The 17,727-nt window shown below is 37.6% G+C and overlaps 3 protein-coding genes across 6 annotated transcripts; 1 reads left to right on the top strand and 2 right to left on the bottom strand.

Annotated features, from left to right (window-relative positions):
• Nucleotides 1-1,436: 1,436 nt before the first annotated feature.
• Nucleotides 1,437-3,268, top strand: LOC126595208 (uncharacterized). The gene is made up of 4 exons (XM_050261584.1): nt 1,437-1,763; nt 2,001-2,438; nt 2,524-2,858; nt 2,944-3,268. Exons 1-4 carry the CDS (start codon nt 1,437-1,439, stop codon nt 3,266-3,268), a joined length of 1,425 nt encoding a protein of 474 aa, XP_050117541.1.
• Nucleotides 3,269-3,465: 197 nt separating this feature from the next.
• On the bottom strand, nt 3,466-9,774 carry LOC126596714 (cyclin-dependent kinase G-2-like). 4 transcript variants are annotated; one of them, XR_007614028.1, is made up of 8 exons: nt 7,510-9,773; nt 6,698-6,833; nt 6,476-6,564; nt 6,174-6,285; nt 5,990-6,096; nt 5,760-5,894; nt 4,692-4,777; nt 3,466-3,857 (listed from the first exon to the last, which is right to left on the bottom strand). XR_007614028.1 is itself a non-coding variant. In XM_050263381.1 (7 exons), exons 1-6 carry the CDS (start codon nt 9,240-9,242, stop codon nt 5,795-5,797), a joined length of 2,277 nt encoding a protein of 758 aa, XP_050119338.1. In that variant the 5' UTR covers nt 9,243-9,773; the 3' UTR covers nt 5,448-5,599; nt 5,760-5,794. The 4 variants fall into 4 exon arrangements, 3 of the variants coding, with proteins under 3 accessions (XP_050119338.1, XP_050119337.1, XP_050119339.1); XM_050263381.1 differs by lacking the exons at nt 3,466-3,857; nt 4,692-4,777 and adding an exon at nt 5,448-5,599; XM_050263380.1 differs by lacking the exons at nt 3,466-3,857; nt 4,692-4,777 and having other exon boundaries at nt 5,448-5,894.
• A 1,367-nt stretch (nt 9,775-11,141) lies between these two features.
• LOC126596721 (uncharacterized protein At3g61260-like) lies at nt 11,142-13,908 on the bottom strand. The gene is made up of 3 exons (XM_050263398.1): nt 12,216-13,908; nt 12,016-12,097; nt 11,142-11,469 (listed from the first exon to the last, which is right to left on the bottom strand). The coding sequence occupies exons 1-3, from the start codon at nt 13,019-13,021 to the stop codon at nt 11,260-11,262; spliced, it is 1,098 nt and encodes a 365-aa protein (XP_050119355.1). The 5' UTR covers nt 13,022-13,908; the 3' UTR covers nt 11,142-11,259.
• Nucleotides 13,909-17,727: the final 3,819 nt, after the last annotated feature.

Raw genomic sequence — 17,727 nt, 5'->3', positions numbered from 1 at the left:
AATCAAACTTATTGCTTCAATGTGACCTATGAACTTTTTTTTTGGTCAATATGTGACCTATGAACTTCATTACATCAAATTCTCTTGTTATATTTGAAAATTATGTTTTTTATGCTAGAGATGCTAAGAGAGCAATATTGAGAATCAAACTTATTGTTTTGATGAGACGTACGAGCCTTTCATCTTAAATTCTTTTGTTAGAATTTTGTTATTTTGAATTATGTTTTCAATTAGAATTGCTAGCAACGCTAATACTTGATGTAGGTATTAAATTGAGGTATTTTTGTCAAATCAAGCCTTCTTCTGCACCGGTGGTTTCTTAAATTTAACGAAGATTTTTTAGAAAATAACCAAAATGATTGACGATTGACAAATTCAGGAACTATTTCTATTGATTAATTCTTAAAAACCAAAATAAAGAGTTATAGAGACCATTTTGATTAAAAATCATAATTTTTTAATAATTTAATACTTCCACTCTTTAAAGTTATCGTTTAATTTCCTTCAATTATCATGCTACGTCGCTACCTTAAAAACAGACATCATAAATTAGTGCATTGAATCATATCCTTCCACGAAAACTCTTTCCCTATTTAACTATACCAAAATCATCACCATCTCAATCGAATCATCTGCCACCAACAATGCTCCAGCCCACTTGAATCAAACCGCTCCAGTCTCCACCCCCTTAACCCTCTTTCCAATCACCGATCCCCCACCAATTAATTAACCTTAAACCCCAATCAAAACCGCATAATCCGACATGCTTAATTAGCTTAGTTGTCACATATGTCGGCCAATGATTGCTCTTCCGGTGAGGCCATAACTGGCCCGGACATGTTCTTATTTGGCGGGAACACAGAAGCCTTCGAATTCGACAAAGTTGGTGTTCTAAAATATGAAACAACAAAAGCATTTTCTAAGATTACAGATCCGACATTTGTTGCGAGTCACTTTTTGTCCCTTTTGTTCCCAATACATGTCACTCAATCATCGTTTTGTCTTCCCCTTGAAGAATTCCAATTTCCAGGTCTCCAGGTTAAGTATATTCTTAAGCGTAAAGAAAATCAGAAGATTCAGAAAGAAAGAAAAAAAAACCTGGGTTTTGATCTGATTCTTTAACCCGACGACAGGCTGGGCCTGTAAATTAATTTGCAAAAAGATTCCTACTTTCCTACTTAAAGCACCAAAATCTCAATTGGGTTGCCACCGTTTTATCTCTAAACCCACTATAATCTCAGCTTTAAGCTCCCTAATTAAGCTCTTAATCCATCCATGGCGGATCATTTTATAAAAACAGAGGAGCCACCTTCCCAACTTACCCCTCTGCTCCATTCTGATAACAATAACCACCACTACCACAGCAACCACCACAACAACCACCACCTGGGCGGAGAAGAAGAATATAAGGACACGCAATTGGACCAAACCCTCCAATGGCTAGAAACGTTTCTCACTCTCTTGGGTTTCAATTCAACCAATCTTCTTGGTTGAGCCTTGCTCTGTCCTGGACGGCCCTGGTTCTCATCGGTGTGGCTCTTCCGGTAGTTGTGCTTGTGGTGTTCAACTGCTCCGACTGTGACAAGTATCAGATTAAAGGGTTCGAGCTCGTTATCGTGGGATCGCAGGCGGTTCTGGCGGCGGTCTCTGTGCTCTGCATCTCTCACAGTCTTCGCAAGTATGGCATTCGGCGGTTCCTGTTTGTTGATCGCAATAGCGGTCACATGGTTCGGTTTCGAAACGATTACATCAAGCAGATTAAGGTATAATTTGAAATGGTTTACTTGATGAATTGATTGTGTTATGAACATGTGCATTGTATATATCACCCGAAAATTATGCTATGCTCCGGTGTATGGCATCCATTGAATGAATGTAGCATTAGATGTGCGGCCAATAATTCAACGGCCACAGATGTAGGTGTTTATAGTATATAGAATTTTCCACATATGAAGTTAAAATGTGGTAACCAAATTTTCTTGGGACATATATCTTGACAGGATTCTTTCTGCTTGCTCGTTCGGTGGGCGCTCCCATGTTTTCTTCTGAAGACTCTACGTGAGGTTGTTCGGATGATATATGTCCATCAGGATTCATGTGGGTGGGGGATGTCGGTCGGCGTACTGTTAGCTTTGGTTCTGTCATGGGCTTATGTGAGTACGATCACTTTAACAGCCAGCATTTTGTTTCACTTGGTCTGCAATTTGCAAGTTATCCACTTCGACGATTTCGGAAGGCTCTTGGAGAGGGAATCTGACGTGCTGGTGTTTATGGAGGAGCATATCCGCCTGCGCTACCATCTCTGTAAAATAAGCCACAGGTTCCGGATCTTCCTCCTACTGCAGTTCTTGGTTGTCACAGCTAGCCAGTTTGTGACTCTATTTGAAACCACAGGATACAGTGGAGAAATCAGTGTCGTAAATGGAGGCGATTTTGCGGTAAGTTCAACGCTTTTTGTGTGCCTTCCCGCTCTTACAGGCTCATAAATCATAATTCCTTCTATTTTTTCTCCCAAATTTTCAGGTCTCCACGATTGTTCAAGTTGTCGGCATTATTCTTTCCCTCCACGCAGCAACCAGAATTTCCCATAGAGCGCAAGGCATAGCGACAGTTGCCAGTAGATGGAATGCGTTAATGACATGCAGTTCTAACGATACATCTCACAACAGAAGCTCAAACGGCTCGGTGAACTCAGAGGCCGCCAACTCATTAAACTCGCTACATATAAGTTACTCCGACAGTGATTTGGAGTCGATGGATTATGTTCAAATGCCTACAAACACACAGCTGGCTTCGTACATGTCTTCGTATCACAGGAGACAAGCTTTTGGTATGTATCAGCTTCCATTGCTTCCGAAGTACATCTCTTTGTATTCTCTTAGTTCACTTGTGTTGGTTGTTGAAGTGTGGGATCATGATCCATGTCTTTATTCTCCAATGCAGTGTTGTACTTGCAAACCAACCACGGAGGGATCACAATATTCGGATGGATGGTCGACAGAGGCCTCCTCAACACGATCTTTTTCATCGAACTGTCTTTGATTACCTTTGTGCTTGGAAAGACGTTAGTTTTCTCCTCGACTTGATACGTTCCCACTTTTTCCCGGCCACATTGGCGTTGATAAACCGACCTGCGAAAATAGACGTTAAGGGTTCACGCCCGGAATCGTTGATTTGTTCTGGTTTGCACCGTCATCTCTTCGCGATGTGGTACTTTGAAGTGTACGACTTGTTTCCGACTACAAGTCCAGCGGCCGGAGAGAAATAGGAAGAAACTTGTATGTTGTAAACTGTGTACTTCAAATGCCAAATTCACGCTTCTTTTTTGTATACAGTCTACATAGGAGAACAATTTTCACCTGACTACCCAGGTTTCATTGTCGCATGCCTAAACCAAACATCAAATTTTTGGAATGAACCGCTTAGCCGAATTCCCCCTCCCCTTTAGTGTAAAAAATATCGATGTATTCAAAAAATATATAACATATATATATATATATATATGGAAAGGATCGAGACAAACAGTGAGATCAATACACTACAGACTACTCGGTGCGCAAATGCAACCTAACATTTTCGACTATGCAGACATAATCGAGTCCCACAACAGCAGATCGTTAGCTATGATTGTGCATAAACTTCATCAGCTAATTACCTGTATTTGCATGCGGCAACTCTACCGCCCTAATCTGCCTCTCGAGCCTCATCAGTCACCACCTGCAGCAAAGCATATGGCAAAGTATTTGTCTACATTCCACCTAGGCTTACTGATTCTCCTCATACGATATTTGGTTAAGTTTATGGGAAGCAGACAACTATATTCCATCTTCAAGCAACCCATTCGACTCCAGCTGTGCCTATAATGGAATTACGACACAGATAAGCAACAATAACCGAATATCAAGCAAGGAGTATCCTCTTATCCATTAAAGAGATTAAAATTCCGAAAACCCATTTATTGATGCAAAACTACAAAATTTAGAAAATCAGCTAGAGTTTCCTCTAAACCATGTATATAAACCGTAGTCTATATGCTTCGAGTTAGTCATCCCTATACATCAGCGGACCACCTTAACCCTAACTTTTTCTAAACATGAGTTTCAAACTTTCAAACGAATTACACCATCGTACTAACTTATATCCAAAGAAAAGACTCCTATAACTCTTTCAGCTTTCAACAAGATGGTGTTTATGAACCAAGCCTTCAGTATTCGTAAGGATACATGCATTGGCTTTTCAAAGTTCTTTATATAGAATAATTTTGGACCAGAATTCATGTCCTCATTTTTGTCCTCAAAAAAATGCACAAAACAAGACAAACATACAAACGAAAGTGCTAGATGACAAATATGTTTATATCGCTATTATAACTAGCATTTCAGTATCTATGCATTCAGATTTTAAGCAGCATTGAATTTTATTCAATTATATGAACAACATAAAAGCAAACTGAATGGGCCACAACATGCTCCTGAAATCGTCAAATTTAGAATATGAACCATCCAGGAATTGCAACCAGAATTGATTTTTATTCTTCATTTTCCTTTCTAATGCATTTCTCAATACACTTCTGGAACAAACAAAAAAAAAAGCATACACTAAAATGCTGTCAAAATAATTCACGGAAAAAACCATTAAGATCCGAAGAAGATAACACCAAAATCTAAACAAACCAAGGGTTTGCATGGTACCTCTAGTTTGCCCGTAGGAACAACTAAATGAAGTTCTATAAATTCCTGGAAGTGCAGGAAACCTCCTCAATTTGCTTGCTTTGATACTGCAGTGACATGCGCAGATATACGTCATAAATAAATCTAGAACTAGTGAAATGTTGATTCTTCACCATCAGAAGCAAAAAAGGGAATAACTGGACCAAGTGAATCATTTTCCATGTCCACGGGTACTGATGGAGGTCAAAATACCAAAAATGACACTAATAAAGAATGACACCAACACAGGGTAACCATAGAATAGAATCAATTTGGTATGAACTCACTGAAAATTTGCAAACAAAAGAACTACACTAAGCAATAAAGTTGATATCTGAAAAACTTGATGCCTACCCAGCACAGAAGCAAAAAGAGAATGAATACAGTTACAGTTCTCGTGCACATATATTAGAAAGGTAAATTACCGTGTAACCAGTCATGTACAGCATTGTTTTTTATACGTATTTTGAGGGCTTCAACTTCCAAGAAGCTACAGAAAAGATGTATGTTCACTATCCAACAAATGTTTTAAACGAATATATTGTCTATATTAAAATTAAATAATACCCTTATGGCTTAAAATCTTCATCCCCCAGAACATTCCACAGATATCGGAGATTAACATATTACCTTATAAAATAATACGGTAACTGTCAAACTCTTCATCAAGAAAAAGCAAAGAATGCCCCTCCACTTCACACCAACCGCCTCTTGCAAACACAACGTGAATATTAAATATGTTCTAATATAACCGGCAGTGGTAATATTGAAAAGCAAAAGAGAGCTGTTTACAATGTACCAACAAAAATATGTTACATACACGAGTTTCAGCAGCAATTGATTCTCTTTTCTAAAGAAAAGGCACTCAAAGTAATGTCACAGATGCATTCCTATACGATGATCAAAGATGAAAGGCAAGGTTAACCTCGACATGAAAGCAATGTCACAGATACATTCTCCAACCAAATCATGAAGTGCCTGCTAAAAAACAGCACAAATGATCGTCTGACATAGAATGTTTGCAACTTCCGTTTGAAGCATGTCTCTCACCTCAGCCTAGGCCACTGATCGCTGATTAATTTCTACTAGCCAAATACTCCACCAGTTCCTATTTGCCCTTGCTGCAACTCCTTTCTACGTTGCTCTTCCAAAGGATCTGGACTTTTCAAAACTCTCCGCGTGCGCCTATTTACAACATGAATTTTGTTAAATGTAGGAAATCAAGTCCCAAGTAATACCACATGTGGGACTTGTTTGTAGCAATAGATAAATCAAGATACCTGTCCTGAGCATGATGAGCAGGAAAGGTAGGCATGAACTCCTTCGTTGTAGGAAGAGGAATTTCATGAAACCACTCATGATTCAGAGCATCTCCAGCTGTAATTCTCTGTATAAAATACAGTACATATATAAGTAACTATACCAATCATACCCAAATAAGGCAAGTCTAGGTAGCAGACTTACCTCTTCAGGATCATAAGTTAGAAGCCTGTTCAACAAATTAAATCCAGCATCAGAAAGTACTGGAGATCCAGTAAATGGCGTAGCTGGGAACTTCTTGCGCAAAAGATTATACCTGAAAGAAACAGGTCAGAAGTTAATGCATAAATGAAAAGCTTAGAACTGAAAGCATCACCAACGGAGGCCAGATAGCCAGATCAGAATCACCCAAAGCTGGAAGCCTGGGAAAACAGCGGCAAGAATAAGAACATCAAGATGTCATAATGAAAATTTGGGAATTAGTTAAAAAAAATATTCATACTTACGGGTGCTTAACAAAGTTGACCTTCACTCCAGGAAGCTTGGAATATCCGGGCCAGATTGTCTCATTTGGTGTGCCAAGGATTCTAAAAATCTGTAGTGATTATAAATTTTTATGAGAAGTGCAGTGATTATAAACTTCAAGAATAAAAATAACTAAATCCACAGGTATGTGAATGAGTAAGAAAGTAATCAAACTTCAAGCACGTCAAATAAAATTAACTTACCTTGTCAAGTTGATCAAATTCAGTTTTCCCATTGAAAAGTGGCTCCTTTGATAATAGTTCAGCCATGATACAACCAAGTGACCACATATCAATAGATGTTGAATATTCTTTCACTCCCAACAGAAGTTCCGGTGCCCTGCATTGAAATAGCATTAATGACTAAAACTTTTGAGGGTACACAAAAGTATGCATCTACGATTCTACATACAACATACACAAACACACATACACATGCAGACCAGGCAAAAGCAAACAATAACCCACACATAACAAATAAAACAAATCAGAGGTAAGACAATTGTGTAAAACATGACCAGCTATATCAATGGCCTTTATCACATTATACCCATCATGACTAACATATTTTGAGATGGCATCAACCTTGAAATACAAAGAGAGATACCAAGAATACAAAGCTAATTGTACAGTCAAATTACTTGAGAATAAAAAGAACTGAATCCAATAACAATGAAAACCCGTGAAACCATATGTCAATCTTGAAATTCAAAGTGGAAGTCGTCAACCAATTAAAAAAATAAAAGATGAATTAATAGGTTAAACTGATAAGCATAAAACACCTAAAAAAAGGTCGTACCCAGTGCACAAGGCTCCCGCTTTACGCAGGGTCTGGGAGAGGTGAATGTCGGCTAGCCTTACCCCCATTTATGGAGAGGCTGCTCCCAAGTCTCGAACCCGAGACCTACCGCTCATGGGCGAAGGCACTTGCCATCGCACCAAGTGCGACCTCTTATAAAACACCTAAAGGATGAAATTAAAAATAAAATAAAGAGCAATGTGCAGTTGCAGCTCACCTGTACCAAAGTGTAACCACCAAATGAGTATACGGTTTTAAAGGACTCCCATACTGACGAGCCATCCCAAAGTCGCATATTTTCAACTCACCCCGGTTATTCATAAGCAAGTTAGATGTCTTCAAATCTCGATGAAGCACCCAATTATCATGAAGATATTTCACACCTGCCAATAACTGAAGCATAAGGCATTTAACTTCACTCTGACTGAATGGCTGCTTCTTTGTCTCCATGAGTGCTTTAAGATCATGTTCCATGTACTCCATCACCATAAAAATACTATCAAGGTTACTCCCCACCACCACTTCCTTCACATCAACAATTGATGGGTGATGAAGCGAAAGAAGAATGTTTATTTCCCTAAGAGAAGTCAATGGGAAACCTTCTCTTTCCTTCTCCATCTTTACCTTCTTCAAGGCCACAATTTCTTTAGTTTTCTTATCCATAGCTCTATATACAACACCATAAGTGCCTTCATCGATCTTGTTTAGTCTCTCAAACTCGTCAACACTTCTACAACCCTGAAGCATGTTCACGCTTCTTTGTGGAGGAGCTGCAGGTTCTGCTGTCTCGCGAGAGTTATTATCATCATCTGAATCTGTGTCTGACTGACTAACACTAGAACCATTATTACCATGATCCTTGTCAGTATCCATATGGTCATCCCTCTCTGAATCATTATCCGGGTAATCATCCCCACTGGAAGATCTTATACGGGCATCTGTTTCATCAGATTCAGATGACTGCGCTCTTGCTAGTTCGGACTCGTCTCTCTTAAGCTCCCCCGACTCTGAGTTTAATGAATTATTCTGTACTCTATCTTCCACTGACCCTACCAGAGGAGTTTTCTTCCTCCTTTTAGGCATTTCCTGGTTCTCTAAACTTTCACCTTCATCACCAGGTGATATATTTCCTGCTGCCCATCTTGAAGATGATATATTTCGGGTGGGAACATATTCTTCATCTTCTAGCTGCTCTGCTTCATGATCATTACCCGATTGCTGATTTGGTGAAGATATCCCTAGTGGAGACTCAGAGACACCATTACTAACATACCCAGACGCCACTGTGGCCTTAACTGGTGAGGAAGATTGTAAATTCTCGACTTGATCAATTATAGCTGAAGATACTTGTACACTGCTATCTGAAATAACATTAGGAGACTGATGATGTACCCTAGACAATGATGGAGGTAGAGGAATTGCTGCACCTGCCGTGGTGATCTTATTTTTTGATGGATTACTCACTCCTTTGTCATCTCTATCCCAGACAATTGGCGAAAACTTCCTTTTCTTCTCTTTTGGAGACTGAGTTCCATTCTCCACCACTTTTGAAACCGTATTTTCTTTGACCTGCGCTGCCGACTCAATAGCATCGTCAGACCCACTCTCACTCGACAATTCACCAGGTTCCCTATCCAATGCCTTAACCAAAAACCCACAAGGCTTGGGCCCATGGCTCACAACCCGACTACTGCTATTGCTTGAATAATTCCTACTCGAAGAGGAGCGATCCCCACCATTAGCCGCATTCCCCTCCTTAATATCCTTCTGCCTAACCCTAATTTTATCTCTCAAATCCCTAGCTTGACCCATTTCAACATCAGGACTTCCGTTCCTAATCCTTTCATTGTCCTCTTTGGCCGTAGCAAAATCCCTCCTTGGAAAATCAAAACTGGACTCTCGACCCCTGATCTCATTTTCGCGATGGTCCCCATGTCTTCCAGCAGCCATAAATCTCTATATCCAAAGCTCTAAAGCACCACGGAATAAGGAACCCTTATCCCAATTCAAGTCAGCTATAAAACCATAACCCTAAACCCCCACAAAATTAGCCCAACTACTTGTTCCCAATATTTGAATTGAAAATTCACAAAATTCGAAGAAATTGAATACGCAGCCCTAAGTCCGAACGGACTCGGATCCAAAAACAATACGAAATTCAAACAATAGAGCAGAAAACAATACCAGTTACTTATTCAATTCTCGAGCTATGCAGCCACGGAGATTACTCGATTTCGAAACGAAACCCTAGAAATTGAACAAGCAAAGAATAGGAAGCAAAGAAATTGATGAATAGGTATAACTGGGGGAATTAGGGTTTGAAAGGAATTGATTGATACCGTTTCAAGGAGAGAGACGGCGAGCGCCGACTGTAAAGCGAAAGGAAAGCCCTCGAAGGAAGACCGAGGAGAGGGAAAGGAGTGCGTACGCAGGTGCTTTGAGGTCGGATGGGTCTTTTGGCTTCGCCAACTTTATTTTCCTGCTTTTATTTTGTTTTTTATTTATTTGTTCAGTTGGCAAAATATCGGTTGACTTAATTTCCATTTTTTTTCTGGGGGTGTGGGGTGGGTGGGGTGGGGGGGCATCATGGACTTCATCGTCAAACATTTTGCCCTATCATAAGATTTTCTATTTGGGGCAAAATTTTAAGATTTCACTACAATACATATGTATTTGAAGTATTGTGTATTATGTTTGGAAGAGTGGAATAACCGTAGATTCAAGAACTCATGTTAATACGATGCGATTGTTCTCAACTCAATTAAGTCCACTATTAGATTTCGGTTGAGTTTTTTGAAAATTGTTCATTTCGCTGCTAATGCATCTATTTTATGGAAATGGAATATACTTGTGGATATATAGTTCTTGTTGCTGCTGCTTTGATGCAGCATTTTTGGTTTTGATGTCTCTTTTTCTTGTGGGTATAAAATATCGATGATATCAGAAATATCGGTAGTCCAAAAACACAGAAATTTTGATGGAAATATCGGGATATTATCGATATCGATAAAAATTGAATAAAAACCACGGAAATTGTAAGAAAAACTTGGAAATTTTTATTGAAACTTTGTACGATGTTTATTTAGTCAATTATCTATTAGTTTATCACAAAAAATTGGTAGGAAATGCATTGCATGATAGATATAACTGATTTAAGTTGATTATATAGCAAGTTGGCAAACATTGTGAGTATAGAAAATATGTAGTAATTAATGAAATAAGTTTAAACACACCATAATCATTTATATATAATGAATTAGTATAATATTTTACACTTTATACATTGCATGGTAAGATACATGAGTGACTTAGCAAGGTCTAAAATATCGATGATATCGGAAATATCGATAGTCCAAAAAAATATCAGTAGTTCAAAAACACGGAAATTTCGATAGAAATATCGGAATATTATGAATATTTTAAACCATGCTTGTGCCTACAACTCTTCGTTGTTTTTTTTAGAGCAGCTCTTTGCTTTGTTGCTTGTATTATCTTTTTTCTCATCAATATATTTTATTTATAATAAAACAAATTTGTTGCAACCATTTCACAATCGCCTTGAAGGCATTGGCGGTTATTGACCCCAATAACTTATATATTCTCTTCTATGAAATTTCATTTGACCCCTATACTAGCTTAAGACAAATGAAATAAACAGACCTTTAATCAATATTTTTTTAACTGACACAAATCAAAACTACGTCATCTATGTTTTGTTTCACTTAAAAAAAAATTTAGCACGATTACGGATTAGTAATCATGTCATTAATCGCACGAGACTGAAGGTTGCACACCAAAATATAAAATTATTGTAGAAAAAAATGATATCCGTGAATTGGGGAGTCCCGATTTATTTTAGGAAAAATAAATAAATATGATAAAATTCCACAGGGTTCAAATTACATATTCAACAAGTGGCAGTAAAGAAAAAAAGAAAGAGAAATGGTACGTGCACTATAAGATACTGCTACCAGCAAAGAGAAGGCAACTTGAAAGAGAAATTAGAGGGCAAATGACCAGTCCTCCTTATGTAATCTGCCTTTTCTGAAGTCCTCAAAGCATTTTCATTGAGTTTGGCCTCTGCATTTGCCCTCTTTTCTTCAGCTATTCTTCTGGTTGCTGCGAGTTTATTCGTTAACTTTTCTTGGCCCCGAGTTTTCATTCTCTCAGCTTTCACCTGGTACCAAACCAAAAATAACGAGTCAGAAAAGCTGCATTTCAGTAGGAATTGGTACATGGTTGAGTGTGTTTCTTATGGCCTATGATTAATACTATCGGGAAGTGGAAAAGCCGAATAATTGCGCTCATCGAAACCATTGAGCGCGCTCTCAAGTGAGTGATGCAATTTTCCGTTAATGCTGTAGTACTTGAAGAAGATATTGATCACACTGGTGATTTGATTCACCAACGAAGCGAATGGGGAAAAAGGGTTCACGCTAAGGGTAGTTTTTCTTTGTAATCATGGAAAATAACTTAGCAAATGTGAAACCAATGTCACTGATTTGGATCTGCATTTATCTTTTTCATGAAAAGAAAACTGAGCTAATGCTAGTTCTTTCCGCACTAAGGAGAGAAACTTGAACTTTTCCGGCAACAAGTAGTAAGTACCAACAAACATGTAATGTAGACAATTTCAATCTAGGATCTAAACAAGTAGAACAAACAAAAATTTTCCAAGAAGAAACTGAAACTCTGAACGGAATCTCAAGAACGAGTTATATACCTCCATTTTTCGCATTTCCATCTCGGCTTTCCTCTTCTCATGGTTTTCCCAGGCTTGTATTCTCACCTCTTCACGTTTATACCTACAAATCCAATAAACAATTGCCCCAATAAGTCCCAACTTTGAGTAGAAAATACTCAAATTAATTGCAACTGGTTGTAACTAACCAGCAAAAACAAAACAGAATATCAGCAACTCACCTTGCTATATATTTGGCACGTTCTGCTTCATCCCAAGCCATTGCTCTTGTTTCCAAGGGACTCGGTTTAGTACCTTGATCTGAACTCGGATTCTCAGACAAATTCTTGCAAGCATTTGATTCTTCTGCATAACGTTTCGCTGTGCCGCTCCCTCTCCCACAAGAACTGGTCTGATCATGACCACTTCTTCCCCCATCAGTTGATACTTGATACCCTTGATGAGCGCCCTGCCTCCCATGCTGGCACGGCCTCACCGGGGTAGATGACCCCGAAGATATAGGGCTGCGCGCGGCCGGAGTTGTTGCTCGAATAGGGGTGGTAGTTCTTGAAGGTTCCTGGCTTGCAGTAGGGGTCATTTCTGTCCCCATGTCCCTCAAACATATAGATCTCATGGTCGCTGTCGAGTTCTCCATAGATTTGTTGCTGCTTCTCCACACTGAATCATCACAATCCACTTTCTTCGTCTCCACATCGTACTGATTCGCCATAGCTGACCTAGGACAGCCATTTTCTTCTTGTTGATGATGTTCTTCTTCTCCATCTGAATAGTCCTGCTCCTTCTGTGGCACAGGAGCTATGAGTCTCAAGTCATCAGCATTTGAGTTTCTGGGTTTTGTTTTGGACTGGTGTTTTTCTGCTCCTCTGGACAATCCCACCAACCATTTTTGTGCATCATCCCATTTGGAAGGTGTTGGTTTTCCCAAGGCTGTTCTGTGATGGGGTGTCCTGCTACCTCCATTTGCTTTCTGAAACTCAAAATTTATACCAGTCCCTCCAGAAATCTCCTTATCCTCTATGGATCTCATCTTCCTCAAAATTCGCAAATCTCTCTCTCTCTCTCTCTCTAAACTAGAACACCATCCCACAGTATCCACTCAACCAAGTTGCAAAAAAAAACTACTATTTTGCAGTCTGCAATTGCACAAAGCAGATTCTAAGTAAACCAATAAGATTAAAGATTCTATCTTTCTTAATTAACTTGTCTAACTTAATACTAAAACAGATCTGGGAGGCAAAAACCAGTCCAAATATCTCACCCCAGAAAAACAAAAACTACTAGGAATTATGCAGCTTGACAGATAACCATACAAAAATACACAGATTTTTTCAGTAACATGCTTAGAGCACATGAGATGCAGACACCTACTAATAATCTTCCTACCCACTAAGAAGTAGCTACAATGCAAATAGACAAAAACAACTACATGAAACCAAAATTAATTACACTGAGAAGCAAAAACCCAGAAGAAAAAAATATCTGAAACTTCCAAAACTGCAGCAAGGGACCAGGGGCCCATCTGGGATTTATCCAAAAATGCCAACTAACCTCTAAAGATTAAAACTTTAAACCCCAATTAACCTGAAAGGTCAAATTTTTAGGGCAGATAACCTATTTGTGAAAAGTCCCAGCTGAGAATTTAGGTGCAACTGGCTCGGCACAACTATTGACAGATGGGTTTTGCAGAGGAAACCTTTGTCCTATACTCCTATGACTGTGAGAATAATATACATTTTAGGCATGGATTTTTGTGACTGCAGAATTTACAAATGAAAGTTCAGATCCATTCCGCCATTAAAATACTTAAAAGAAATGCATGGCGGTAACAGTAAGAAATGGACTCGTTAGAAAACGAATTTCTCTGGGAATTTGTGGACTGTAATTTACCGAGGCAACTACCAGGTTACAAATTTAACAATTCACCTTCACCGTCGTCACTACTCACACAAGAGGAATATTGGGCAGGGTTACAGTAAAAGCCCACAGGAAAAAATTGAAACTTCTCTGCTCCCCAGACAGTTAGAAAGGTTTTGAAATACGGTTGCCTTTTAAACGGTAACTAGCTGACGGTAGAAATATTATTAAGAACACCATCATCATTTCATTTCGTGTCCGTCTGATTTCGGGGGTACAAGAGAAAGACAACTCTATGTCATCTTATAGTTTAACATCAATTTTCGTGTTTTTGTGTTAATATTATTAAATATTATGCTAATTCATGAATAGTCTCACCATTCAAAGAATTTCCTCAACATTTTAAATATTTTAGATTTGAGTGAAATAATGCAATCAGTAATAGTTTTTTTGTGTACATTGAAAAATTAAGGACTTTCATAACACATGTATATCTATATTGATAGTAGTACTGCGTATTAACAACTTAATGTATGTATAAATTTCATTTCGCATGATATAATGATATTATATCATGCGCATATACATCAGATGGACACATGTATATCTACATTGTAGTACCACGTATCAACAACTCAATGTATGTATAAATTTTATCTCACGTGATGTTGTATCATGCGCATAGACATCAAGATGGCGATATACTCGTATCACAAAGAGTTAACGTAGATAAAGAGGGATTGATTCTCTAAGATAACTAATATATCTTAGTGACAATACCGTCCAATAAAAAGTTATCACGTGTTAAAAAAATGTATTACTCGTTTAATAAACGATTGTCACGTTATCAAAATGCTCCTTTAATAAACGATTGTCACGTAGTTATTATGTGTTGGTTTGATGACACGTGGACGGTGAGGATGCAGGAGAGTGTCAGTGCCCATCAGGTGCAATGTCGGAGTGGGATTTGAATTGCATTAAAATGTGGGAGACCGGGGCGTTTTCAGTTGGATGTGGTCAAGAGTTTTTTCTGCTGCAAGGTCAGGGTGGGCACAAAATAGCTGCAATTGGATAATAAATGGTTGTATGCGGACGTCATGGACGATGTCGTTTCCGTACTGAATGCCAAGATAGTGATACTTCTATTACTAGCCATTGGGAAGTGAGTAAATTGCCTTTTGAAGGGTACCCGTTGGAGGGCGAGGCAAGACAAGGGCAACACCATGTGATTTGCCTTTTAAAAAAAAAAAATTAATGAAAATGACTTGAAAACTTTGAGTTTTAATGATAAGGACAAAATAAAGGGTAAAGTGAATAGTACCATGATTGACTTTTTAGTGTAAAAATGTGGTTTTTCGTTAAAGTGAACAGTACTAGGTGCTTTTCGTTAAAGTTCCCTTTAAAAAATGATTGGCTTTGTGCAAGTTCATCGGTTTGGCAAGGATAAGAGCAAGAATGATTACTATTTACAAACACACACACGTGTATATATATATATAGGGAATTATTATTAGTATTCTAAAAATCTCATTTTACACTTCAAATTTTCTATATTATGAAAGAAAAATACACTTGTGAGGAGTGTATAATGAGATTTTTGGAGTGCTAATAATAATTCCTTAAATATATATATATATATATATATATATATATATATATATAAGAAGCCTTTAAGAGAAGGGATCTCCATTTTTTAATTATAAAAATAGGATTAGTTGTGGGGTTCACACCACATCGAACTTTAACAATCTGAATCGTCTATTTTTCAAGTTGCACCTCAAAGATCATCTTTACAAAATATTAGCCAAATCAGAAATATTTAAGACATTTAATTGGGTTCAAAAAAATTAACGAATACTTTGTTATATAAGAAACAATGAAATTTTATCTTGATAGTTAAATAGGCAAATAATTTTGAATTGAATTGAATTTTTGCAAGGATGATCTATGAATCGAGACTTACAAAATAGACGGTTCGGATCGTTAAAGTTTGATGTGGAGTGGACCCTACACCTAATCCGTATTTTTTTTTAAATGGGGATTCATTTACATAAATGGCCTATATATACGGTTTTAATGCTTTGTAAGTGTGTTTAAATGTGTATTTTGTAAGTTGGTTATTTGAAAATAAAAATTTATGTTTAACTCTGAAATTTAATTTTAAATACAGAGTAAAGCAAAATGTAGCATTACAAACAAACATAATTAACTAAAAATAGTAAATTATATCAATGATCCTTTAACTTTAACTCAATTGGAGCAATGGTCTCTCAACTAAAACTTCATTACCATTGGTCCCTCAACGCATCAAAACGTGCAGCTATGGTCCCTCAACTAAAAATTCATTACCATTGGTCCCTCAACTTTCATCCAACTGGAGAAATGATCATTTAACTTTAACCCAATTGTAGTAATGGTCCTTCCAACATAACTCATTTTGACAAAATTCTGACAAAGTTGACGAAAATGACCATAGCTACACGTTTTGATGAATTGAGGGACCCCAATTGTAGCAATGGTCATTCCAACATAACTTATTTTGACAAAATTGTGACGAAGTTGACGAAAATGACCATAACTACACATTTTGATGAGTTGATGGATCAATAATAATAGATTTTTAATTGAGGGACCATTGCTCTAATTTGATTAATGTTGAGGGACCATAAGGTAAATGAAGAAGATAGTTCAATATTTATACAATAAAAAAAAATTCCTAGTTTTTTGTATCTTTCTCCCTTTTTCTTTTATTTTTAATGATTAGATTAAGCTTGAGCGTTGGATTTTTTTATATTATTATTATTGAATACGATGGTCCAAAATGTGGCACGCGACCCAACAATAACTTTTTCAAAATTATTTACAATTGAAACTCAAAGGCCCGGATCATCAGGTTGTTGGAAATCCAACAACCCTCATCTCGCCACATTAGTCAGCAGTTGGCACAAAATTTGAATCTACAGCAACAAGGCTCACGCTAAATGAAGCTATTAGCCTATTCGCCTAATATGCGCGTTATTTACATGCGTCAAATAAAAAATAAATAAAAAAATAACACACGTGGCTGATGTCAGCCTTGCCCATCGACGCAAGCCTTGGCTCAAATTGCTCAGACTTGAGGTTGACGGTAGCCTTGCCCGTCAACACAAGCTTGGGCTCAAATTGCTCAAGCTTGGGCTGACGGCAGCCTTGTCATCAATTGCCCCCCCCACAAAAAGGACCGACGGAAGGGATTTTTTGGGCTTTGGGTAACGGATGAACTTGCTCTGTGGGAAGTGGGCAGTGGCGATTCGGAATTTGACAATAAATCACATCACATGAGGCTCATGTTAGCAAATGCATTTGCTTCCATTTGCATTGTTAATAAGTGATAACATATAAAGTGAGATTCTTATTAAATTCCACACCCCACACTTTGTTAATTTGTTATTTTTTGCAACACCATTATGCGCTTGTTTTCTAGTTATGAGTGATTTTGTATGCACAATTATCTCGTCATTTTGTTGCAGGTAAAGTTTTTACCAATGGAAATAATAATCATAATAATATTATGCTAAAGTGAAAATTTTCGCGGACGAAAAGTTATAACATTCTAATGAATTTACATTTAATTTATTTCCCTTTGCGCTTTATGAATATATGAGCAACAAATTTAATCTCATCTTTAGCATCTTAGGCGTTTGCTAACACATTTTGACTATGATGCTGCTTAAATTTTTTATTTTGTTTACTAACACATACGAAATCAAAATGCGTATAAGCCTGACATTACAACAACGCAATATCCAACAACTTTGACCCCTTGATTCCTAATTTCTCAAAATTCATCCATAAATAGCCTCGTTTTCTCGATGTTCATGGGCTAATTTTTATGTGTGC

Source organism: Malus sylvestris, chromosome 13, assembly GCF_916048215.2.
Source record: "Malus sylvestris chromosome 13, drMalSylv7.2, whole genome shotgun sequence".
In the NCBI taxonomy this organism is placed as follows: domain Eukaryota; kingdom Viridiplantae; phylum Streptophyta; class Magnoliopsida; order Rosales; family Rosaceae; genus Malus; species Malus sylvestris.
This window is presented reverse-complemented; position numbering and strand designations above follow the sequence as displayed.

Excerpts from the sequence above, each read along its gene's own strand:
- LOC126596714 (XM_050263380.1), bottom strand. The coding sequence starts at position 9,242 with ATGGCTGCTGGAAGACATGGGGACCATCGCGAAAATGAGATCAGGGGT. Across the intron at positions 6,834-7,509 it reads GTGGTTACACTTTGGTACAG|GGCACCGGAACTTCTGTTGG; the intron begins GTGAGCTGCAAC and ends ATTTCAATGCAG. Across the intron at positions 6,565-6,697 it reads AATTTGATCAACTTGACAAG|ATTTTTAGAATCCTTGGCAC; the intron begins GTAAGTTAATTT and ends TAATCACTACAG.
- LOC126595208 (XM_050261584.1), top strand. The coding sequence starts at position 1,437 with ATGGCTAGAAACGTTTCTCACTCTCTTGGGTTTCAATTCAACCAATCT. Across the intron at positions 2,439-2,523 it reads TAAATGGAGGCGATTTTGCG|GTCTCCACGATTGTTCAAGT; the intron begins GTAAGTTCAACG and ends CCAAATTTTCAG. Across the intron at positions 2,859-2,943 it reads CAGCTTCCATTGCTTCCGAA|TGTTGTACTTGCAAACCAAC; the intron begins GTACATCTCTTT and ends TCTCCAATGCAG.
- LOC126596721 (XM_050263398.1), bottom strand. The coding sequence starts at position 13,021 with ATGAGATCCATAGAGGATAAGGAGATTTCTGGAGGGACTGGTATAAAT. Across the intron at positions 12,098-12,215 it reads CGTGCCAAATATATAGCAAG|GTATAAACGTGAAGAGGTGA; the intron begins GTGAGTTGCTGA and ends TTGGATTTGTAG. Across the intron at positions 11,470-12,015 it reads TGGAAATGCGAAAAATGGAG|GTGAAAGCTGAGAGAATGAA; the intron begins GTATATAACTCG and ends GTTTGGTACCAG.